Below are 25,230 nucleotides of genomic sequence, written 5' to 3' on the forward strand. Positions count from 1 at the left end.
GAGCATCCCTGAGACAGAGAGAGGGGCCGAAGCCACCACTGAAGGGAGCCCCTGGTCTGTGGCGACAGAGCCACTAACCTGTGCAAGGAGGAAGTCCGCTTGTCCCAACAGCGGAGAATGTCCAGCTGCAGAGGACGCAGATGGAACTGGGCAAAGGGAACCGCTTCCATTGACGCCACCATCTGACCCAGCACCTGCATTAGGTGCCTCATGGAATGACGGCGGGGCCTCAGCAAAGAGCGCACCGCCAGATGGAGGGACTGCTGTTTGACTAAGGGCAGCTTCACAAGTGCCGGCAGAGTCTCGAATTGCATCCCTAGGTACGTGAGCTTCTGGGTTGGAGTCAGAGTGGACTTGGGCAGATTGACAAGCCACCCGAATTGGACTAGAGTGGCGAGAGTGAGCGAGACACTCCGGTGACAGTCTGCACTGGATGAAGCCTTGACTAGAAGGTCGTCCAGGTAAGGAATCACTGCCAACCCCTGGAGGTGCAGAACCGCAACCACTGCTGCCATGACCTTGGTGAATACTCGAGGGGCCGTGGCTAACCCGAAGGGGAGAGCCACGAATTGGAAATGTTCCTCTCCGATTGCAAAACGTAGCCAACGCTGGTGTGAAACTGCAATTGGCACATGCAGATAGGCATCTCTGATGTCGATGGATGCTAGGAAATCTCCTTGGGTCATTGAGGCAATGACTGATCGCAGAGACTCCATGCGAAAATGCCGCACCTGAACATGCTTGTTGAGAAGCTTGAGATCCAGGATGGGCCGGAAGGAACCGTCCTATTTGGGGACTAGGAAGAGATTTGAGTAGAAACCTCTGAACCGTTCCCGGGCGGGAACCGGTACAATTACTCCGTTGGCCTGCAAGGATGCCACGGCCTGAGAGAAGGCGGCGGCCTTGGAGCAGGGGGGAGTTGACAGAAAAAATCTGTTTGGCGGGCTGGAAGAGAATTCTATCCTGTAGCCGTGGGAGATGATATCCCGCACCCACTGATCGGAGACGTGTTGAAACCACACGTCGCCAAAGTGGGAGAGCCTGCCACCGACCAAGGACGTTGCTGGCGCAGCCAGATAGTCAAGAGGAGGCTGCCTTAGTGGCAGCACCTCCTGCGGTCTTCTGAGGACGCGGCTTCGTGCGCCAGTTGGGTTTTTGGTCCTTGGCTGAGTTAGTGGACGAGGCCGAGGGCTTAGAGGACGACCAGTTGGAGGAACGTAAGGAACGAAACCTCAACTGGTTCCTGCCCTGGACAGGTTTCCTGGTTTTAGTTTGTGGCAAGGAAGTACTCTTCCCGCCAGTAGCTTCCTTAATAATTTCATCCAGTTGTTCACCGAACAGCCTGGAGCCAGCAAATGGGAGCCCAGCAAGGTACTTCTTTGAAGAAGCGTCTGCCTTCCACTCTCGAAGCCACAAGATCCTGCGGATAGCGAGGGAATTAGCCGAAGCCACCGCAGTGCGGTGAGAAGCCTCCAGCATGGCAGACATGGCATAGGATGAAAAGGCTGAAGCCTGGGAAGTTAAGGCAACCATTTTGGGCATAGAGTCCCTGGTGAGGGAATGCATCTCCTCTAGAGAAGCAGAGATGGCTTTGAGAGCCCACTCTGCTGCAAAAGATGGGGAGAACGAGGCCCCTGCCGCCTCATATACAGATTTGGCCAGAAGGTCAACCTGGCGGTCAGTGGAATCCTAAAGTGAGATGCCATCAGCCACTGATACAACTGTCCGAGCTGAGAGTCTAGACACCGGGGGGTCTACCTTTGGTGAATGAGCCCACTCCTTGACCACCTCTGGTGGAAAGGGAAAACGGTCATCAGAACCACGCTTTGGGAAGCGTTTGTCAGGACAGGCCCTAGGCTTGGTCACAGTGGCCTGAAAACTGGAGTGGTTAAAGAACACACTCCATGTTCTCTTAGGCAAGGTAAACTGGTGCTTTTCTGCCAGAGAGGGTTGCTCCTCTGATACTGGCGGATTGAGGTCCAGTACAGAATTAATGGACGCAATCAAATCACTAACATCTGCGTCACCTTCGGACAGATCAATGGGGCACATGGAGGTAGCGTCCGAGCCCCCAGTAAAGGCATCCTCCTCGTCCTGCGAGTCAGCTCGTGAATCAGAGCAGCGGGACGAGGAAGGAGAGGGGACCCTGCGTCTCCTTTTTGGAGGACGGGGTCTGGGACCAGATGAAGAATCCTCTGTGAGCTCTGCTGAGCGAGCCCTAGCAGCAGAGGCGCCCTGAGAAGGGGGCTGATGCATGCTCAGCAGAGTCCGGGACAACTGTCCCATGGAGTCGGCAAAAGACTGGGAGATAGACTTAGAGAAGGATTCTACCCAAGCCGGGGGTTCAGCCACCGGAGCCGGAGCAGCCGGAGGGACCACTGGGGATGAGACTCCAGGCTGAGGCACCACCATGTTAGAGCAGGCATCACAATGTGGATATGTGCTCGGTTCAAGCAGTACGAGCTTACATGCAGTGCATATTGAGTACAGCCTTGCAGTCTTGCTCCTCGTGTGAGACATGCTGCTGAAGTGGGGGCTCTGAGCCAGAATGACCCCCAGAGAGTATATAAGCAGGTCCACAACCGGAGGTTGTGCCTTACCAGACCGTTTGTGTGCCCTCCAGATCTCACAGCCCGGACCCCCAGAGAGATGCTGCAGCCAGCGCCGATCGCTGTGAGAACGCTGATAAAATGGCGCCGGAGCGAGGAGAGGGGGCGGGGCCTACTCTAAGAGCGGGATCCGGAGGGCCAAGGAGATATACAGGGGAGGGAATATTTCCTCAGAGAGGAGTGTCCCTCCCCTGTGCCGAACGGCCGCTGGGCGGAGCCGCACTGTCCCTCTGCATGATTGACATGCAGGGGCAGTGAAATCGAAACTAGGCCTCAGGCGAAGCCGGGGCCTAAATTTAACGATGCGGCCGGCGCGCAGGCACCATCGGCGCGGTTCTCAGGTGAAAACCAGAGAACCGGCCGGAAATGTCAGAATAGATACACAGCCCACTCTCCCCAACAATAAAGTACAAGGGATCCCCCGACAATAACGTCTCAGATACTTAGCTTGTGAGACGCAGGGCCAGGTCCCTGAGGGATGAGTGCTCCGTCCGGCAGGATCCTGAAGGGCTGCGGATGGAGACCGGTCTCCTGCAAGGCAGGGAGAACCGTGCTGGCTCCCACTTCAAGCCAGAGCCCGAGGGATGGTGAAGGAGCGCGGCATGTAAGGCTCCAGCCCTGAAATCAACCTTAACAACACCGCCGACACAGTGGGGTGAGAAGGGACATGCCGGGAGTCCAGGCTTGGACCCGCTTTTCTTCAAACTCTTTCCAAAAATCAAAAATCAGATGAGAATGCATGTGTGGATGTGTGCCTCCTGAACACAAAGCATTGAACTGGCTATATTTGGTTATCCAGGGGGTGTATATGCTCAGAGGGAGGAGCTACACTTTTTAGTGTAGTACTTTGTGTGTCCTCCGGAGGCAGAAGCTATACACCCAATGTCTGGGTCTCCCATAGGAACGATAAAGAAAACACTCTTTGACAGACTGGAGGAGTGCCCAGGCAAAACTGGAGGTAGTCACTTACTCACTACATTTTTCCACAAGCTAATGGTAAATGTTGTTATTTTGTGGTGCATAGTGGTTCGTCCCTTCACAACAGGCAAGGTCTCTAAAGTGGCCCCTTGAGAAAATTAATTGTCCAGTCCTGCGATAGAGGATGAATAATCATCCTGTTCTCCATTACAATTTTTTTCTTACACTACTAATAGTACAATAATAATAATGTGGTACCTGCTCTACTACAATAACTAACCCTTTATTATTCCAGGACCACCACTTTTGACGTTGCTTTTCTCAGCATGAATTGCTTGGAGTTTCTCCCTTGCCCACTGAGTAAGATGATCAAGCATTGAAAAGACGGTTTGTGTACTGAGTTGGCTGAGATCAGAGGCATTGTCTTGTAGACGTCTAACCCTTGGATCATCATGCTTTAAAACTGCTGTTATTTCAGCATGAACCTAAGATGAAAAAGTTAATTATTATTATTGTGATAATATAGGTTTACTAATGTGCCATTCATGAGAAATATAGCGTGGAGTCCATATACAAATCAAGCTTGAAGTGCACTGGGGGAGTGTTAATGACGTTAGAAGCAGTCATCCAAAAACACATACACCCCCAGGCCACTTCAAACTTAAAGTCTCTGTGCACGCTGCAGAAATTATTTGCATTAAAAAAATGGACCTTGTTGATGAAAAACGCATGAAAAAAAATGCATTCCTTTTTTTTTAAATTAATTTAATGACTGGAAAGGCTAAAAACGCAGGAAAAAAACAGACCATTAATTGACATGCTTCTTTTTCTGCACCAAATCCTGCAAGGAAAAAAAGTAAATACAACAAAAGGCTTATGGCACATTTTGAAGTGTAAATGTGGCCCTGCAATACCGTGAGAGCAAAGGCTCACTACCTACTCCATTAATCATTTGAAACAAAGAGGAAAAGGAGTTTTACAGGATGAGTATAAAAAACTTTATTGATATAAGATGTTAAAACCAATGCCAATACATAAGTACAATAGTGTGATTACAATAAAAACTGCAAACACATGACAACAAATAAAGGGAGATGGGCTGAGCTCAAACCAGAGCTGGAAAGTGCTCTACCTCTGCACTCCCAAAATATGTCCTCCCAGCTATTGGAACAGCCAAATGGCAAAGCAGTAAATCCCAGCGGGAGGAGGGGAGGGCGGGAAGGTCTATATTTACCAGTCAAAGTAACAGCGCTGGAGCAAGCAGGCGGTAGGAGGAAACCCCCCAAGTACATCCGACGTACGTTTCGCGGTATTATGCTTCCTTAATCATGGATGGTCATACATGATTAAGCAAGCATAATACCGCGAAACGTACATCGGATGTTCTTTATCAATAAAGTTTTTTATACTCATCCTGTAAAACTCCTTTTCCTCTTTGTTTCAAAGGAAAAAAAGTAGCAACGTGCGCACAGCACTTCCGAATTTTCATGGACTTTGCTGGGATAAGAATAGACATGAAGATTTGGGCAACAAACCGCACGATGAACTGTACTAAAAAAAGCATCAAAAACTGCACCATGCACACAGGGCCCAAAAAAAACAAACCATATGTGCTAAATACAGTTTACAGATGGCTTCCATGTGAAATTCCTTTTTAAACAGACACATTGCTTAGTCAAGGCTGATCAGTAAAAACTGATCAAAATAGAATGAACAATGCGCTTACAGATCCGTTAACAATAAAACAGACGTGTGAATAGTTGGATAATCAATGGGATAAGAAAAATGGACATGTGAATATGCCCCACGGGTAGACCAGTCAGGCAAAGCATTTCAACATGAACCACTGTTCCTTGTGATGAAGGAACCTGTTAGTATTTCCCATTCCCATGGTGAGGACATCATAAATCTGCTGACACGTTCCCTTTCCCTTACCTCCTCCTGGTCTTCTTTGCTGCATCCAAGCATAACATACACTAGGATGTGTGGGAGAAGATAGATGGTCACTTTGAAATCATGTTTCATCATTATACTACAGCAATTAAAGACCTTTCTTGCAAATTCATGCCTGACCTGTAAAAGATATATAGTACAGGTATAGTTATAGCCTAAATACACGGGCTACATTCAGGAAATATTAGTACAGTAGTTGAGTTTATGCAATCTGCAGTATATCGAATAATCCCATAATGTGCTGGAGCGGAGCCTTGAATTCTGGACCTTGGTCTTTCTACTCTACCAGTTGTTGCCTTCATAAATACGCTGGTCTTTGCTTTCACACCCTTTCATCTTTGGTATATCCTCTTAGTACTAGGAGCAAAATTTGGGAGTGAAGGGGCATTGTTGGGAATTTTTCTTGTTTTTGCTGTATAGTAAAAAAACCTAATAAAGATGCATCCGATCCAAGAGTCATTTTCCATATAAAAATATTAGGAAATGATATGCATCACCCGACAGGATTTAATCCTGCACTGCACACACAATACATGTTCATGTGATCGTAAGGCTTTCAATTTAGATATTTGGGGCTATGAGTATGACTACAACATCTTACCATACAGAATATAATATTACCTTGGTGATCAAGTAACCAGCCCAGCACGCAGACCAGTCTGCAAAATTATTTCCCAGCCTACTGAGGTATATAGGCTTCTTTATGCTGCTCCAGTTTACTGCTTTCCTAGAACTCTTATACCTGATGTAAAAAAGCGAAAATAAATGTGCGATTACATGGACCTGTGAGAGGGATTCATTCTAACATGCGGAGCTGATGTTCTTACTGATATCATTTTGAGTACATAAAATATTTTGATGCTTTTCATTGCATTTTTACATGGGGGGGAGGCAGGAGGGCTGACAACCAAAGAAGGGAATTTTGTTACTTACCGTAAATTCCTTTTCTTCTAGCTCTTATTGGGAGACCCAGACGATTGGGGTATAGCTACTGCCTCCGGAGGCCACACAAAGCACTACACTAAAAAGTGCAAGGCCCCTCCCCTTCTGGCTATACCCCCCCGTGGTATCACGGGTTCTCCAGTTTTAGTGCCAAAGCAAGAAGGAGGAAAGCCAATAACTGGTTTAAACAAATTAACTCCGAGTAACATCGGAGAACTGAAAAACCGTTCAACATGAACAACATGTGTACCCGCAAACAACAAAAAACATCCCGAAGGACAACAGGGCGGGTGCTGGGTCTCCCAATAAGAGCTAGAAGAAAAGGAATTTACGGTAAGTAACAAAATTCCCTTCTTCTTCAGCGCTCTATTGGGAGACCCAGACGATTGGGACGTCCAAAAGCTGTCCCTGGGTGGGGAAAGAAATACCTCATGTTAGGGCTGCAAAACAGCCCTCCCCTACGGGGGTGTCACTGCCGCCTGCAGGACTCTTCTACCTAAGCTGGCATCCGCCGAAGCATAGGTATGCACCTGATAATGCTTGGTGAAAGTGTGCAGACTGGACCAGGTAGCTGCCTGGTACACTTGTTGAGCCGAAGCCTGGTGTCGTAATGCCCAGGACGCACCCACGGCTCTGGTTGAGTGGGCTTTTAGCCCTGAAGGAACCGGAAGCCCCGCAGAACGGTAGGCCTCTAGAATTGGTTCTTTGATCCATCGAGCCAGGGTGGCTTTAGAAGCCTGCAACCCCTTGCGCGGACCAGCGACAAGGACCAAAAGTGCATCGGAACGGCGCATGGGCGCCGTGCGGGAAATGTAGAGTCTGAGTGCTCTCACCAGATCTAACAAACGTAAGTCCTTTTCATACCGGTGAACCGGATGAGGACAAAAGGAAGGCAAGGATATATCCTGATTAAGATGAAATGAGGATACGACCTTAGGGAGAAACTCCGGAATGGGGCGCAGCACTACCTTGTCCTGGTGGAACACCAGGAAGGGAGCCTTGGATGACAGAGCTGCCAGCTCAGACACTCGCCGAAGCGATGTGATCGCAACGAGAAACGCCACCTTCTGTGACAGGCGAGAAAGGAAACTTCCTTCAGAGGCTCGAAAGGCGGCTTCTGGAGAGCAACTAATACCCTGTTGAGATCCCATGGATCTAACGGCCGCTTGTACGGGGGTACGATATGACAGACCCCCTGTAGGAACGTGCGCACCTTAGAAAGACGTGCTAGACGCTTCTGAAAAAACACGGATAGTGCCGAGACTTCCCCCTCAAGGAAGCCGAGCGACAAGCCCTTTTCTAACCCCGATTGCAGGAAGGAAAGAAAAGTAGGCAATGCAAATGGCCAGGGAGACACTCCCTGAGCCGAGCACCAAGTTAAGAAAATCTTCCACGTTCTGTGGTAGATCTTAGCAGAGGTGGACTTCCTAGCCTGTTTCATGGTGGCAACGACCCCTTGGGATAATCCTGAAGACGCTAGGATCCAGGACTCAATGGCCACACAGTCAGGTTCAGGGCCGCAGAATTCCGATGGAAAAACGGCCCTTGGGACAGTAAGTCTGGCCAGCCTGGTAGTGACCACGGTCGGCCGACCGTGAGATGCCACAGATCCGGGTACCACGATCTCCTCGGCCAGTCTGGGGCGACGAGTATGACGCGGCTGCAATCGGATCTGATTTTTTGCGCAGTACTCTGGGCAAGAGTTCCAGAGGTGGAAACACATATGTGAGCCGGAACTGCGACCAATCTTGCACTAAGGCGTCTGCCGCCAGAGCTCTGTGATCGCGCGATCGTGCCATAAATGCCGGGACCTTGTTGTTGTGCCGAGACGCCATTAGGTCGACGTCCGGCACCCCCCAGCGGCGACAGATTTCCTGAAACACGTCCGGGTGAAGGGACCATTCCCCTGCGTCCATACCCTGGCGACTGAGGAAGTCTGCTTCCCAGTTTTCTACGCCCGGGATGTGAACTGCGGATATGGTGGATGCTGTGTCCTCCACCCACATGAGGATTCGCCGGACTTCCTGGAAGGCTTGCCGACTGCGCGTCCCTCCTTGGTGGTTGATGTATGCCACCGCTGTGGAGTTGTCCGACTGGATTCGGATCTGCTCTCTTTCTAGCCACTGCTGGAAAGCTAGTAGGGTAAGATACCCTGCCCCGATTTCCAGAACATTGATCTGAAGGGTGGACTCCTGCTGAGTCCACGTCCCCTGAGCCCTGTGGCGGAGACAAACTGCTCCCCACCCTGACAGACTCGTATCTGTCGTGACCACTGCCCAGGATGGGGGTAGGAAGGATCTTCACTGTGACAATGAGGTGGGAATAAGCCACCATTGCAGAGAGTCCTTGGCCGTCTGGGAAAGGGAGACTTTCCTGTCCAGGGAGGTTGACTGCCCGTCCCATTGGCGGAGAATGTCCCCTTGCAGTTGGCGCAGATGAAACTGCGCAAAGGGAACTGCCTCCATGGCTGCCACCATCTTCCCTAGGAAGTGCATGAGGCGCCTTAAGGGGTGCGACTGGCCTTGAAGGAGAGACTGCACCTCTGTTTGCAGTGAACGCTGCTTGTTCAGCGGAAGCTTCACTATCGCTGATAGAGTGTGAACTCCATGCCGAGATACGTTAGTGATTGAGTCGGTGACCGATTTGACCTTGCCAAATTGATGATCCACCCGAAAGTCTGGAGAGTCTCCAGCGTAACATTCAGGCTGCGTTGTCATGCCTCGAGGGAGGGTGCTTTGACGAGTAGATCGTCCAAGTAAGGGATCACCGGGTGTCCCTGAGAGTGCAAGACTGCTACCACTGCTGCCATGACCTTGGTGAACACCCGTGGGGCTGTCGCCAGACCGAATGTCAGAGCTACGAACTGAAGATGGTCGTCTCCTATCACAAAACGTAGAAAACGTTGGTGCTCCGTAGCAATTGGCACGTGGAGATAGGCATCTTTGATGTCTGTTGAGGCAAGGAAGTCTCCTCGAGACATTGAGGTAATGACGGATCGGAGGGATTCCATCCGGAACCGCCTGGCGTTCGCATGCTTATTGAGCAGTTTTAGGTCCAGAACAGGACGGAAGGAGCCGTCCTTTTTTGGAGCCACAAAGAGATTGGAGTACAAACCCTCGCCCTCGTTCCTGAGGGGGGACAGGGATCACCACTCCTTCTGCTCTTAGAGCGTCCACCGCCTGCAGCAGGGCATCTGCTCGGTGGGGAGGTGGGGCCGTTCTGAAGAATGGAGTCGGAGGACGAGAACAGAACACTGTCCTGTGCACGTGAGCACAATGTCCGTCACCCACCGGTCTGTGACCTGTGGCAGCTAAATGTCGCCAAAGGCGGGGGAGTCTGCCATCAACCGCGGATGCGGAGAGAGAGAGAGAGCTGAGAGTCATGAGGAGACCGCCTTGGTAGCGGTTCCTCCGGCTGCCTTCCTTGGGCGTGATTGAGCCCGGCCGGAATCTGAGCCCGTCTGAGGTTTTGTAGCCCTTTTGCACGAGGACAATTGGGACCTGCCCGAGCTTGGGAAGGACCGAAACCTCGACTGTACTTTTAGGACAGCATTAATAGGGTAAGTCGCAGTGCAGACATTGCGGAGTTACGGACGCCTCTGCGGTACAGATGTACATGTGCTCAAGGCCAGCTGCGCAAGAACAGCTGAAAAGGTTAGGTTGCCTATACGGCTGTGAATGCCGGAGCAACCGACACGCCGATAGCCTCCTAGACAGATTTCAACCAGAGTCCATCTGTCTGTGAATGGCATCTTTAAGTGAAGCCCCATCTCCAGTGCAACTATGGCTCTAGACGCAAGCCTGGAGATTGGAGAATCCACCTTTGGACCCTGGGTCCAGCGCTTGACCACGTCAGGGGAAAAGGGATAACGTGTATCTTAAAAAACGTTTGGAGAAGACGCTTATCTGGTAAGCGTGGTGTTTCTGGACTGCTTCTCTGAAGTCAGCGTGGCCAGAAAAATACTCAATATCCGTTTGAGATACTGAAAAGGGACTTCTCCTGCTGTGAAGCTGACTCCTCCACTGGGGGAGCTGAGGGAGAAAGATCCAACCTTCCATTGATGGACGCTATAGGATCATTCCGTATGGCGTTACCATCCGGTGTATCCGGATTGATAGCGATGTCAGGATCAAAGTCCTGGAGAGCCGCCTTATCGTACAGAGAGTCCTCCTGGGACCCCCCCGTTCCAAATGAGGTTGGTCAGGAAGATTGCCCATGGCCTGTCTGGACTGCAAGTCTCTATCTTATGACAATATATCTGTCGAAACTGCAACTCCGTCCCTGTCCTTGGACAGGGATGACAGGTGGTTTCTTTGGCCACGACTAGTAGAGACCCCGGCAGACGAAGTGCTAGAGACCCCGGCAGACGAAGTGCTACAGGGGAGCATGCACACAATGGGACGGTGTCATGAACAGCATCCCATGTAGTAAAAACAGCACTGAAAATCTGTGTTGCTTTTTTGCCGCTGCCGACTAGCCATCTAGAAGTATATAGCCAAGATTGGTGACCGTACAGTGCAATGTATAGCATACAAGCATAAAGTACAAATGAACACTGCAGCACAAGCAATACAAGCAGCATAGAAGCCTGTGCCCTGGCACCTCTGCTCTTCTGCTGCTGTAGACTAGTCATCTAGGGGAATATAGCCCAGAAGAGTGACCATACAGTGCAATGTATAGCATACAAGCACAAGTACAAATGCACACTGCAGCCCATGCAATACAAGCAGCATAGAAAAAAAAACCTGTGCCCCAGCACCCTTGGTTTTCTGCTGCTGTAGTCTAGCCATTCCAGGAGAATATAGCTAAGACTAGCGACTGTACAGTGCAGTGTATAGCATACAAGCATAAACACAAATGAACACTTCAGTACGTGCAATACAAGCAGCCTAGAAAGCCTGTGCCTTAGCACACCTGCTTTCCTGCTGCTGATGTGTCGCTCTCCAAGCGGGCATATAGCGACCTATGCAGTTAAAATACACATGTACACACTGCAGTATATCTTGGGGTCAGCACTATGTGTGCCGCTTACCGCCCGCCTATAAGCGGGTGTATGGTCGCCACCGTCCTGCCTGGTTGCCGAAAGTCCGAGCTCGGACTGCAGTAATGGCTGCCGGCGTCTTCCCCAGCTCGTGTGAGGAGGGGCGGGCCGTGGGCGTGCCCCAAGTCAGAGCGGGAATCCGGCGTCCGACAGTGTGCAGTGAGAGGGCTGGAGCATGTAAAAAGGCTCCAGCCCTCGGCGCTGCTGATTGCTCAGCGCCTGTCCCCTTCCCTGAGTGACAGGGAGGGGGCGGGAACGAAGCGGCACTAGGCCGCAGAAGCCGGGGACTGGATTTATAAGCGCCGTCGCCGTAAAAGCGCGGTCGGCGCCCAGTCCCCGGCGAACTACAAGTCCCAGCCGCGCCGCCGCTCCCGGAGCGTCCGGCGTGGTAGTTCCCAATACACAAAGTCACTCAGCAAAGCTGCAGTGACTGTAACCCTTTACTGTCCCCGGCGCACTAGCACACCCAGCAAGTCTGGAGTGTGCTGTGCCTGTGTGTACGGGGACACAGAGTACCTGTAATGGTGCAGGGCCATGTCCCTGAACGGTACTCCAGCTCCGTATCCAGCAGGTTCAAATGGGTCTGTGGATGGAGCCCGGCGTCAGAGCTTTGAGGCCGGCAGGATCCCACTTCCTCAGAGCCCCCCAGGGGGATGTGGAAGGAAAGCAGCATGTGGGCTCCAGCCTCCGTACCAGCAATAGGTACCTCAACCTTACAACACCATCAACGGGTGAGAAGGGAGCATGCTGGGGGCCCTATATGGGCCCTCTTTTCTTCCATCCGAAATAGTCAGCAGCTACTGCTGACTAAAATCTGTGGAGCTATGCATGGATGTCTGACCTCCTTCGCACAAAGCTTGAAAACTGGAGAACCCGTGATACCACGGGGGGGTATAGCCAGAAGGGGAGGGGCCTTGCACTTTTTAGTGTAGTGCTTTGTGTGGCCTCCGGAGGCAGTAGCTATACCCCAATCGTCTGGGTCTCCCAATAGAGCGCTGAAGAAAATCCAATTCTAGTGCTTTGATTAAGGTACTCACCATGTGTTCTGAATATTTTTACATTTTATTAATTTAAGCAATTACGCTGGCTACCAACTGTGCTATTATTTTTTTTTAATTCTTACATTTTCCCATTTACATTTGGGGAAATATGAAGTCAGTCACCAAGTCTAATAATTCTATACTTCAAAAAACGGACCAGCACCAATGAGCAGAATAAAGTAAGGGTGAACAGATGCAAGCTGCTATGATTGCATAATATACACACACAAAAGAATACAGCAGAACTCTTAGGGGCACTTTGCACACTACGACATCGCAGGTGCGATGTTGGTGGGGTCAAATTGAAAGTGACGCACATCCGGCGTCGCAGGCGATATCGTAGTGTGTAAATCCTTTTATGATACGATTAACAAGCGCAAAAGCGTCGTAATCGTATCATTGGTATAGCCTCGGTCATTTCCATGAATTGGGAAATACCGATGTAAGGATGTTGTTCCTCGTTCCTGCGGCAGCACACATCGCTGTGTATGAAGCCGCAGGAGCGAGGAACATCTCTTACCTGCCTCCACCGGCTATGCGGAAGGAAGGAGGTGGGCGGGATGTTTACGTCCCGCTCATCTCTGCCCCTCCGCTTCTATTGGCCGCCTGCCGTGTGACGTCGCACGACCCGCCCCCTTAATAAGGAGGCGGTTCGCCGGCCAGAGCGACATCGCAGGGCAGGTTAGTGCATGTGAAGCTGCCGTAGCGATAATGTTCGCTACACCAGCTATCACCAAGATATCACAGCTGCGACGGGGGCGGGGACTATCGCGCACGGCATCGCAGCATCAGCTTGCGATGTCGTAGTGTGCAAAGTGCCCCTTAAGTATTAATATGTATGGAAACATATGTTCAATGTTTATCATTTTTTTTATGAGTCCCCTTAGTTGACTAAATTTGCGCCCCCTTGACTGTCTCTGCAATACACTGCAATATTTCAGTATTTCAGAGTACTGTAACATTACTGGTTTACTATGAAGCCCAGTCTGGGCTTCATAGGTATAACGCAAGACAAATGAGACCTTCAGTATGTCCTTGAATGCCACTGCAACTCATTGTCTCCCCATGATTGCATTTTGTGGATAGCCGACGGGCTCCGGACTTATGGCTCCTCATCCTGGAGGCCCTTAAATGTTACTGTCACAAATGCAAACGGCACTTGAGAGGTTAACCTGATTAGACTGGAGCTAGCGCTGATCACATGAGTTACTTTCGTTGCAAGGTATGTAATATAACTGGAGCCTACTCCAAGTGGTAGCGGATGTCCGTCATACATGTACGAATGCCTTGGCTAAGGGGTTAAAGTTGTTAACTACTCAGACAACCCCTTCTCAATCACCATGGCTGATGTTTGATATGTCCTAAGAAGGGAAGAGTGAAGCCAGCGATGATCGGGCACAGGGCTTGCATGACATAATGTCACAGGAGGCCCGAGAGAGCAAGTGACGACACTTCTAGAATGGCGCCGACACCTTCGGGGAATACCGTATATGTGTTATTTTACCGAGGGCACACATGGTGATTGAGAAGGAGTTGTCCTAGTAGTGAACAACCCCTTTAAGCTTTTATATTTTCAATTAATAGTTATTAAAGTTACTAATTTGAACTATTGATATGCAATTGTCATTTGTAGGGCAGCTTCACAGACAGAACAGATCTAGTGAGAGATCTATTATTCAATCCTAGTCTTTTGTTCTCATACATGCCTTGTGTTCAGATGTGGTTCCAAAATCTCCTGAACATGTTCTGGAAATCTTCTCCAAAGCCTGCGTCCAGGGCAATCAGTTCTTCCCTCCCTGCATTCATAGATGGCTAACAGTTCCTGCAGGCACACATAGACCCAACAGTGACATTTGACGATGCCATTCCCACAGCAGTCCATAGAAATTACATATGACTAGCGTTGGTGCAAATGGTTTCACAAGACTTGGTCTATCAGCCACTTCAGTCATCTGTGGTCACCAGATGGGAGCCTCTTACCTGATGGCATCTGCAGTCCTTCTTTTGATTACCTGTCACAATGTCCATTACATCCAAGACTACGTCTCAGCAGGCTGGCTAATTAAAAGAAGAGCCATGGATGTCATCAGGTAAGAGGAGATGCTGAGGGCTTCCAAATTAATTTGCACCAACTTTACTTACAAATAATAGAATATTAACAACATTGTATAATAGAAGAAAGAAAAATGTTGGAGCTAGGCTGGTTGAGGCGATTGTTAAAAAAACTGTAACTTATATGACCATAATGTATTTCACTACCCTGAAGTTTAGAGTGCAATTCCGGTGATTTTACTATTCAGAGTAGTCTGCTCAAGCTTAACTTCATTATCTCCCTAAACTACAATCTATTTGCCTATAAATGATAACTGCTATATCTTGGGCCTGATATGTTATTAATATGTGATTGAAATATCACACAGTATATGTAGTGGTAATGACACACTTATACATCACATGGCTCATGTGGGACATCTACATAGAGGTTTTACCAATTTCACATATAGGTCTCATATAGCAAAATACTCCATATGTTTTAATTCTTTAATAAATGGTAAATAAAAATATGCTTTTATATCCAAAGAGCAGAATAGATGGAAAAGGCACAGATATTCCATGTGAAGCTACATAATAAATACTGCGACTCCCTGCTTCAGTGTACATAACATTGAATACGGATGTAAAACACAATGGTCACTGTACTAGTAGATTACCTGAATAGCATAAGATGCAGAATCCTGAGCCCGGACATTATCCGCGTATGCAAGAAAAGCCCGTGTCAGCTCCATCAACAGCTCGTAGGCAAAATTCGGGTCTTCAACTCCAGTCTGAGCAAAACAGCAATATATGCATTACACCTGCCTAGCATTACAGGTCATTACACCTTCTATTCTGCCCCTATAAAGTGAAATAAGCCTGATCTCGCCATTGCGTTACTCTCTGCCTCTCCATGTGCAGTGGTACTACTATGTTTTCCCGAAAATAAGCCCTTCCCTGAAAATAAGCCCTAGCGGGATATCAGGATATTTCAACCTTTTTGGAATAGGGTTGAAATATAAAGTTCTACTCCAAAAATAAGCCCTAGTTGTGTACTTAAATAACAGAATCCTGAAATAGGGGTTGTGCAGCCATATTTCAGGATGTGCAACTTTTATTGTCCCCTTCTGTTGCTCTAAGCCTCGGCTAATTAAATGAATGAATATTCACCCTCTTCCCACCCAGAATCCCGCCCACCACCCTGAACCCTGCATGGGGACTCACACTCTATGCCTGCTGTACCGTATCACTGCCTGAAGATCGCACCACAATGCTCGGTATCTCTCTCGGGCTCAGAGTGACAGCTGTATAGAAATAAATGCTGTCACTCTCAGATCAGGACTGCCATTGGGGATTGCAGTGAGAATGCGCCGGCTAATTAAGTGAATGAAGCCTTACTTATCCCCCTGTAATCCCACCCGTCGCTGAGTCCTGCCCCAGAGCTATGCTTGCTGTGTTACCGATACTGCTAGCCCAAGGGTCGCATTACAATCCTCGGTTACTCTACTCAGCTGAGTGTAACAGCTGCATAACCATGCACACGGTCACTCCCAGCTGAGGAGAGTCGCAAGGATAGTGATGCGATCCACAGGCTGGCAGTACCAGTAATACAGCAGGTATGGAGCGCGAGTGCCTGTGCAGGATTGTGGGTGGGATTACAGGGTTATGAGGCTTAATATTAATTTAATTAGCTAGCATCTTCTTACCACAATCCTCGGTGGCACTCCAGATCTGAGAGTGACAGCGTGCATTTCTATGCTACTGCCACTGTCAGCTCAGGAGAGATACTGAGGATTGTGAGGACATCCTCGGGCACTAATACAGCAGGTATCAGGAGCCTCAAGTATAAGACACCCCCTGAAAATAAGCCACAGCACATTTTTTAAAGCAGAATAGAATATAAGCTTGTCTTATTTTCAGGGGAAACAAGGTAGAAAGCTGCTTTTAGGAGGAAAACATCTACTATTTATAGGGATTGCCCAGGCCCAGGAAACAGTCTGCAGTCCCTGGTACTCCCAGTGTGAGGGCGAGGTCACGATTTGCATACAAGCAGTCAGGTGTCCACTAGACTCCGTTGACTTTTCTCAATTCACTTCTACTAAGAGAAGCTGAACGGATGTAGTCTGCACTCACAAGCACGCATGCTCGTGGTGCGAATACTCACATAAACCAAACCTGGACAACTGCTTTAGGGCTTGTCTGTAAGATGTGCTTTTATTGCCCCTTTTTCAAGAGTAAACAATGCTGCACTTTACAGTACAAGTAAAGTAAAAACGATTTCTGAAATCAAAGAGATAATGAAGGTGAGACTGTGTCATTTGTGTGGATAAAGATCTAACTAGGGATGAGAGGGATGGATAATGGGCATTGCTGCACCTTGTGATGTGGCCACCGCGAACAGCACGTCTAAGTTTTTTGTGTAATATCGCTGCACCCTGTAGATCCATTTTATCACCAAGGCATTTTTAACCATATACCATTAACCATTTCAAGCGCGCTTGGGCAAACCTCCCATCCGTAGTTAGAGCTATAGCCATCTGATGTAAGCCAGTTCTGGCCCAGTATAGGGGGTGTATGTGCACGGCTGATTCATTTCCTTTATTTATGTATTAATCTCCCTCTCTTTTATATTTGAAGCTGAACGTTTTGGGGGGTGTCGCAAATAATCACACATTAAAAGCTCCATCATGGATTGTGGGTATGCATGTGTTCTAAATTCCATTTTATCCACTATATTTGAACCATTGCTATTGTATTCAGGGCACAATTGACCTCGTCTCACCTTCATTAATCCTAAGTATTCTGTTGCTAATCAAAATATAGGAGGCGCAGTAGTTCCATTTTTAGTGTCCATCTTTAATTTACGCGGTGAGCTGACACAGACCTCACTTTCTATGAGCAGCTCCGCTTATCTGATCAATGCAGCGCCAGTGATCATTTATTTATATGCATAAAAAAATTCATTTCTGAAATCACATGCTGCTCATTTTTTCCTTGAGGATTGGTACCAAAGTGTTTTTTTTTTTTCCTTGCAGGGCAAGACTGGGTTTTTTTCATACCATTTTGGGACAGATGGCATTTTAATCACTTCTTATAGCATTTCTTTGTGGTGTGGCAGTGACCAAAAAACCCACAAGTTTAGCATTTTTTTTATTCTTTATAGTATAGTATAAATCAGTTTAATTCATTTTATATATTGATAGATCAGACTTTTATGGTTGTGAAAATATAACGTGTATTTTATTATCTTTATTTTTAATGGGGGATAAGGTAAGTGATTCAAGCTTATGTTGTTTTTTAGACTTTTCTTTTAACTGTATTTATTAGTCTCTTTAGGAGATTTCAACCTGCAAACATCTGATTGCTTGTATTATGCAAAAGCAGCACCACAGTATTGCTGCATATAGTGAAAATCAATATCTTCTTTAAAGCCCGGCCACAGGCTGGGATGCAAAAGAGCGCTCTGATGACAGGCATGGAGGTCTTCAACAGACCATGGCTGTCATAGCAAATCATAGGTGCACTGTGATTGCATCAAAGGAGTGCCAACGGGAGCACTAAATGACGTGTCCCATCCCAGAGCGCTGTAAATGCTGCTGTCAGAGTTTGACAATGCCATTTAACAGATTAACAGTCTGGGGAGGAGCTCTAATCTACGCATGGCAATTAGTGATGTGCGGACTTGCAGACAACCGGGACTGGTGGGTCCATGTTATCTGGTTTTTAAAAATCGGTTTTATGGTTTATGGGGACCAGTTTCCAGCGATTAAAAATGTTGGTAGAAGGGATCGGGGGATAAGAGCAGGCAAGCTGCACTCACCGAGGCTCTGCATGGTGGTAAACTGCTTCCAGGCGGAGCATTCATATTCGGTGCCAATAATTAACCGTTACAGAATATTCAATGCTTTCCCCACCCAACGGTGCCTGTGATTGGTTGCAGTCAGATGCGCCCCCACCCTGAGTGGCAAATTGTCAGCTGACTGCTTCCAGTCACAGGCACTGTCTGCGTCTATAATCGTACAGTAAAAATAAAGAAAAAATTTGTTGTAGGGTCCTCCCTCATATTAGGGACAGATAAAGCCCACGATAAAGCCCACGACTACAGGCTGCAGCCCCCAGCTGTGCGCTTATCTTATATGTGCTGGGTATTATAATACAGGGTGACCCAACACAATATTATATTTATTTTTATACCACAATACTAACCCGCAGACAGCGGCTGGGATTGGTTGCAGTCAGACACGCTGTCACACAGGCTCGGGGCGTGTCTGACTACAACCAACCACAGACGTCAAGACGGCCGGTGGGCAGGGTAAACAGTGCATATGGATGAGCCTAGTGAGCGGCCCAGGAAGTGAAGAAGAGGCCGCAGGAGAAGTGTACAGCTGCAATGGAACCTCAATAAGCATGAAGCGCTCGCCTCATTCTTATTTTCTTTATTTTTCCTTTTTTTTTTTTTCATTTCTCAAGTGCTGTATCCGGATCAAACACCCGGAATCCTGGGCTGGGCCCGACACCCGGGTACCTTTGTAACCACTCGGATCCGGACTTTTACAGTCCGAGTCCGCCTATCACTAATGGCAATTAGAGGCAGATCCTCAGAGTCAGTCACAGCCATTAGCTGCAGAGTATGGGCCAGGCTCACCCTGTGACCCTGTCCCACACACCTGCTATTGACTTGCCCCATACATGGATGATGGATGTTGGTAAGGAGTTAATATTAGGCAGTGAAACTTAAAAGAACTCTACAACCATTTTAACGTGAATGTTTATAGTAAGTACACCAGCCTCTACAAGTCTAAGATCTAGAAATAATAGTGCTTGCAGTTTGTATTTTGAAATCTAGGGACAGTTCAGCTTTCACTAGATTCCTAGCTCCTGATGAGGCTGGTGTGGTTAATTTAAAAATCTATGTGAGAATGCCTGATTAATGCTCTATTAATGGAAATCTATCACCAGGTTGCCACCCAATCGGAGAGCAGCATAATGTAGGGGCTGAGATCCTGATTCCGGCGGTGTGTCACTTAGGGTACCGTCACACTTAAGCGACGCTCCAGTGATCTGACCTGGCAGGGATCGCTGGAGCGTCGCTACATGGTCACTGGTGAGCTGTCAATCAGGCAGATCTCCACAGCGATCAGAGATCAGCCACCAGCGACCTGTGTAACGACGCTGTGTTTGGTAACCATGATACACATCGGGTTACTAAGCAAAGCACTTTGCTTGGATACCCGATATGTACCTTGGTTACCAGTGTCCGCAGCTGCCAGAAGCCGGCTCCCTGCACACGTAACCATGGTACATATCGGGTTACTAAGCAAAGCGCTTTGCTTGGATACCCGATATGTACCTTGGTTACCAGCGTCCGCAGCTGCCAGAAGCCGCCTCCCTTCACATTCAGATCGTTATCTCCCGCTGTCAAACACAGTGATGTGCGCTTCACAGCGGGAGAGCAACGAGCAAAAAATGAACCAGAGCAGTGTGTAACGATCTGCGATCTCACAGCAGGGGCCAGATCGCTGCTTAGTGTCACACACAGCGAGATCGTTGATGAGGTCACTGGTACGTCACAAAACCTGTGACTCAGCAGCGATCTCGCTATGTGAGAAGTACCCCTTACTGAGCTGCTTAGTTTAGTTTTGATAAAATCACTGTTTAATCAGCAGTTGATTATTATTACAGGACTACTTGGCCTCCTGCCAGGTAGTCCAGCATATTTATGAGCTCTGTGTAACTGCTAGATCTGCAGCAGAGAAAACATTAATTTTATCAAAATGACAGCAAAGAGCTCAGTAAGTGACACATCGCTGGAATCAGGGTCTCTGTCTCTGCATTATGCTGCTCTCAGATGGGGGAGGGAGCAAAAACTTGGTGACAGATTCCCTTTAAAGTTTTTCAGCCTAATATTAACATGAGCATTACCAAGGCAGAAAAATATAAAAGGTTTAAAAAAGGAGAGGAAATGGTAAAGTTTTACTTACGACAAAGGTTGAGCCTTTCCCTTGTGTGTCGCTAACTGAAAAGTCCAGTCTTCCAGGATCAATTGCACCCAACTGTCCAAGGCATTCGCCACACAGCAGTCGGGCCTGTGGACTGGCATCTTGGCATCCTATTAACAGCACTGTAACCAGCTGAGAGATCACCGGCTCCACAGTCTCACTGTCCGTGGAATACTGTAACAGCTTAGCCTATAAACAAACACATACATGTTAGAAAAAAATAGAATCCAAAAGAAATATTGTAGCAGGCAGTAAACAAGCAGTTTGCATTAAGATAAACACGGGTGACTGCACATTACTGGCAACGAAGCATTACAAAGCAATAAATGCAAACATCTAAAATGTGTGGGGCAATAAGCAGATATCTACTTATTCAGCAAGTCTATAATAGCCCATAACTGAGAAATAAAACCTAATGAATAGAAAACTAGATACCTGATTCTTATACAGAGTGTCCTTTAAGCTAGTGAGAGCGTGCACACGAACATCCACGTTTTCATGCTGAATGGCTTTTATCGACAGCTGCATCGCCGTTTGCAAGTCTGTGCTTTTGGTTGTTTCCTGGAGATAAAATAAACCACATAGTACACAAAAATGGTAAAGGGAAAAAAAACAACAACTATAAATGGCAAATAAAATACCCTTGTATAAGCCAGTCAAGCAATGTGTGACCATGCATGCTCTATATGTAAAGCGGGCTTTACACGCTAAAATAAATCTTACGATGTGTCGGCGGGGTCACGTCGTAAGTGATGCACATCCGGCATCGTAAGAAATATTGTAGCGTGTAAAACCTACGTGCGATTGCGATTGAACAAAAAAAAACGTTCTTCACACGCACATCGTTCAAAAGCTAAGAATTGCACGTCGGGTTGTTCAATGTTCCTGAGGTAGCACACATTGCAGTGTGTGACACCCCGGGAACGATGAACAGATCTTACCTGCGTCCCGCGTCTCCCGCTGGCAATGCGGAAGGAAGGAGGTGGGCGGGATGTTTCCGTCCCGCTCATCTCCGCCCCTCCGTTTCTATTGGCCGGCTGCCGCGTGACGTCGATGTGACGACGAACGTCCCTCCCACTCCAGGAAGTGGATGTTCGCCGTCACAGCGAGGTCGTACGGAAGGGTAAGTACGTGTGACGGCAATTACCGTATTTTTCGCTTTATAAGACGCACCTGATTATAAGACGCACCCCCAAATTTGGTGAAGGAATAGAGAATTTTTTAATAAATGGGGTCCGTCTTATAATGCCAGTGTCCGTCTAACAAATAATATAAGGTATATGTCCCTCATAGCCCCCTCATCCTAAAATTAGCCCCCTTAATCTGGATATGGCCACCTTATATTGAACACGTCCCCCAGTGATGCCACATTTCCCCTATGGCTGGCACACATCCTCTATGGCTGGCACACGGCCCCTGTGGCTGGCACACTGCCCCTGTGGCTGGCACACAGGCCCACTCTGGCTGGCACACAGGCCCACTCTGGCTGGCACACAGGCCCCCTATTGCTGCACGTGGCCCCCTGTGGATGGCACACGGCCCACTGTGGCTGGCAAACAGGCCCCCTATTGCTGCACCCGGCCCCTTGTGGCTGGCACACAGGCCCACTGTGGCAGGCACACAGGCCCACTGTGGCAGGCACACAGGCCCACTGTGGCAGGCACACATCACCCTCTGTTAGATATCGCCCCCATGTTGCTGCTTTTAGTAAAATAAACTCTTTCCTTACCTTCTGCAGCACTGTCCTGTTTCGTGTCTCCCTCCTCGGCGTTGAGCTCCTCCTGTCTCCTGCACTTCCTACTTCCTGGTTCTAGTGCCAGTCATGTGATCGGGACAGCAGAGAGATATCTCTACGTGCAAGATCACAGCACCGGGAGACCGGGCAGACACGCAGGAGGACGTGAGTAAAGAGTTTATTATTTTACTATGGGCAGCAGCATGGGGGCCATATCTAACACAGGGGGTGCATGTGCGATCAAAGGTAAGCACAGGCAGATATAATATGCCCCGCTGCCCCATCCCATCAGCGCGATGCAGTTTCAGCACCACGCTGCTGATGGACAGCGGCTGTGCATATTATATGAGCGGGAGCAGGAGATCTAACGCTGCCGCCCGCAGCTTCACCTGCCCCCACCAGCCCCCAGCACTGCTCCAGAGCGGCCCGCACCTCCACTGGACTCTGTATATATATACACCCCCCCCCGTATATTCGGATTATAAGACGCACCCCCTACTTTCCTCCAAAATTTGGGGGAACAAAAGTGCGTCTTATAAAGAGAAAAATACGGTAATTGTTTGTGCGACACGGTCAACAAATTGAACGTGTCACACATACGATGGGGGCATGTCACATCGCATACGATATCGTATGCTTAATTGTAAGGTGTAAAGCAGGCTTTAGGCACATTGACAAAAGATTGTACGCCGCCTGTGTAGGTGCTGACGGATGGAGCCGAGGCCGTTTCATACTAGGTTTAAGAGCAAAGGCTGGAGCGAAGCTAAAAACACCGCTGTTAACCATAGAGCCACAGGCTGGGCTTCATTGGAGACCAGCTGTATTGCAATATATATAGATCAAGCAAATCAGAGGACTGCAGGTTCAAATTTCCTAAGAAACTAAAAGAAAAATTAAAAAAAAAATTAAAAGAAAAAAAAAATGGAACCAACACTTTCCCCCATTAAAAATAAAGTGAGTAAAAAAAAAAAAAAAAAAATAGACATGTTCAGTATGGCAGCGTCTGTACAATTAAGATCAAAATAGAAAATTATTTAAACCATAACTTAACCCCTTCACCCCAAGCCTGTTTTCACCTTCTTAGAAAGAAGAAATGGCACTTCCTTGTAGGGATATCACGAGAGATAGGGGTGCTCTTCAGGTTCCAAAGCTGTACAATGTAATTAAACAATGCACTCCCGAACTTGAAAGTGATGCAAGTTTAGTTAATGTGCATGAAAGAAATAACGTTTTCGGTCCACTACGGACCTTCCTCAGTTGCACATTAGTGGAGAGAACTGGAGGCACAGGATGGCGTGAAGCGCGGTATCCACCGCTGCATGGGGGCTGCCATGGGGAAGGTTCGTAGTGGACCGAAAACGTTATTTATTTCATGCACATTAAATAAACTTGCATCACTTTCAAGTTCGGGAGTGCCTTGTTTAATTACATTGTTTTTACCTTCTTGACCAGGCCAAATTTTACAATTCTGAACAATGTCCCTTTATCTAATATATAAAGCTCAGTGTATGTGTGTGTGTGTGTGTGTATGTGTGTATGTGTGTGTGTATGTGTGTATGTGTGTGTGTATGTGTGTATGTGTGTAAGTGTGTCTGTGTATGTATGTGTGTGTGTCCATGTCCGCTAAAGGAATCTGCACCGTCACATATACAATCACGAAATTTTGCACAGACGCCTCATGTGACCCAGGGAGCGTCGTAGACTATGTTTTGACGGGAAAATGTAACCCCGTGCTTTACAGTTGTTCTCCAAAAAACATGCCTCCATTAAAGTAAATGAAGCCTGGAACTACTGGTTTTAATAGCAGCTGTGATTGGTTGCTATAGGAACAAAAAAAGAGAATTTTGTTTACTTACCGTAAATTCTTTTTCTTATAGTTCCGACATGGGAGACCCAGACCATGGGTGTATAGCTTCTGCCTCCGGAGGACACACAAAGTACTACACTAAAAAGTGTAGCTCCTCCCTCCGAGCATATACACCCCCTGGATTACCAAATCTAGCTAGTTTAGTGCAAAAGCTGAAGGAGGACATCCACCCACAAGTAGAGACAGAGCAAAACCCGGAACAACCGGAACCTCTGACTACAACAACAGCCGGTGAAAACACACGGAACAAGAAAACTGCCAACAGGCAACAGGGAGGGTGCTGGGTCTCCCATGTCGGAACTATAAGAAAAAGAATTTACGGTAAGTAAACAAAATTCTCTTTTTCTTCATCGTTCCTTATGGGAGACCCAGACCATGGGACGTCTCAAAGCTGTCCATGGGTGGGAAATAAACAGAAAACTGAGAAGTAGGCAAAACCTAACTTCACAAATGGGCGACAGCCGCCTGAAGGATGCGTCTGCCCAAGCTCGCATCTACCGAAGCATAAGCATGCACTTGGTAGTGCTTTGAAAAGGTGTGCAGACTAGACCAAGTGGCAGCCTGACAGACCTGCTGAGCCGTAGCCTGGTGCCTGAAAGCCCAAGAGGCACCGACAGCTCTGGTCGAGTGTGCCTTGATCCCTGGCGGGGGAGGCACCTGAGTACTCTGGTAGGCATCGGATATGGCCGACCTAATCCAACGAGCGAGGGTCGGTTTAGAAGCCGAGAGACCCTTGCGCTGACCTGTGGTCAGCACAAAAACAGAGGTGCACCGCCTAAGAGCGGCGGTGCGTGACATATAGATCCGGAGCGCCCGCACCAGATCTAAAGTATGCAACGCTTTCTCAAAGCGATGAACAAGGGCCGGACAAAGGGAAGGCAATGAAATGTCCTGGTTAAGGTGGAAAGGAGACACCACCTTAGGAAGAAAGTCCGGAGTCGGACGGAGAACTACCTTGTCTTGGTGAAAAACCAAAAAAGGTGACTCCGAAGAGAGCGCGGCCAAATCAGAGACTCTCCTGAGAGAAGTTATGGCCACCAGAAAGACGACTTTCTGTGAAAGTCGAAACAAAGAAACTTCACTAAGAGGCTC

General features: G+C 48.1%; 1 protein-coding gene across 1 annotated transcript in view; it reads right to left on the reverse strand.

Annotated features, from left to right (window-relative positions):
• Window positions 1–25,230, reverse strand: part of ATR (ATR checkpoint kinase) — a 264,456-nt gene that overhangs the window by 104,382 nt on the left and 134,844 nt on the right. The window contains exons 21-27 of the mRNA XM_075340780.1: window positions 20,972–21,097; window positions 20,519–20,725; window positions 15,215–15,328; window positions 14,210–14,325; window positions 6,102–6,222; window positions 5,463–5,600; window positions 3,808–4,012 (exon numbers count right to left, since the gene is read on the reverse strand). Of these exons, the coding sequence (XP_075196895.1) occupies window positions 3,808–4,012; window positions 5,463–5,600; window positions 6,102–6,222; window positions 14,210–14,325; window positions 15,215–15,328; window positions 20,519–20,725; window positions 20,972–21,097 (1,027 nt within the window). The remainder of the gene's footprint in view (window positions 1–3,807; window positions 4,013–5,462; window positions 5,601–6,101; window positions 6,223–14,209; window positions 14,326–15,214; window positions 15,329–20,518; window positions 20,726–20,971; window positions 21,098–25,230) is intronic.

Source organism: Anomaloglossus baeobatrachus, chromosome 3 (genome assembly GCF_048569485.1).
Source record: "Anomaloglossus baeobatrachus isolate aAnoBae1 chromosome 3, aAnoBae1.hap1, whole genome shotgun sequence".
Classification (NCBI taxonomy): domain Eukaryota; kingdom Metazoa; phylum Chordata; class Amphibia; order Anura; family Aromobatidae; genus Anomaloglossus; species Anomaloglossus baeobatrachus.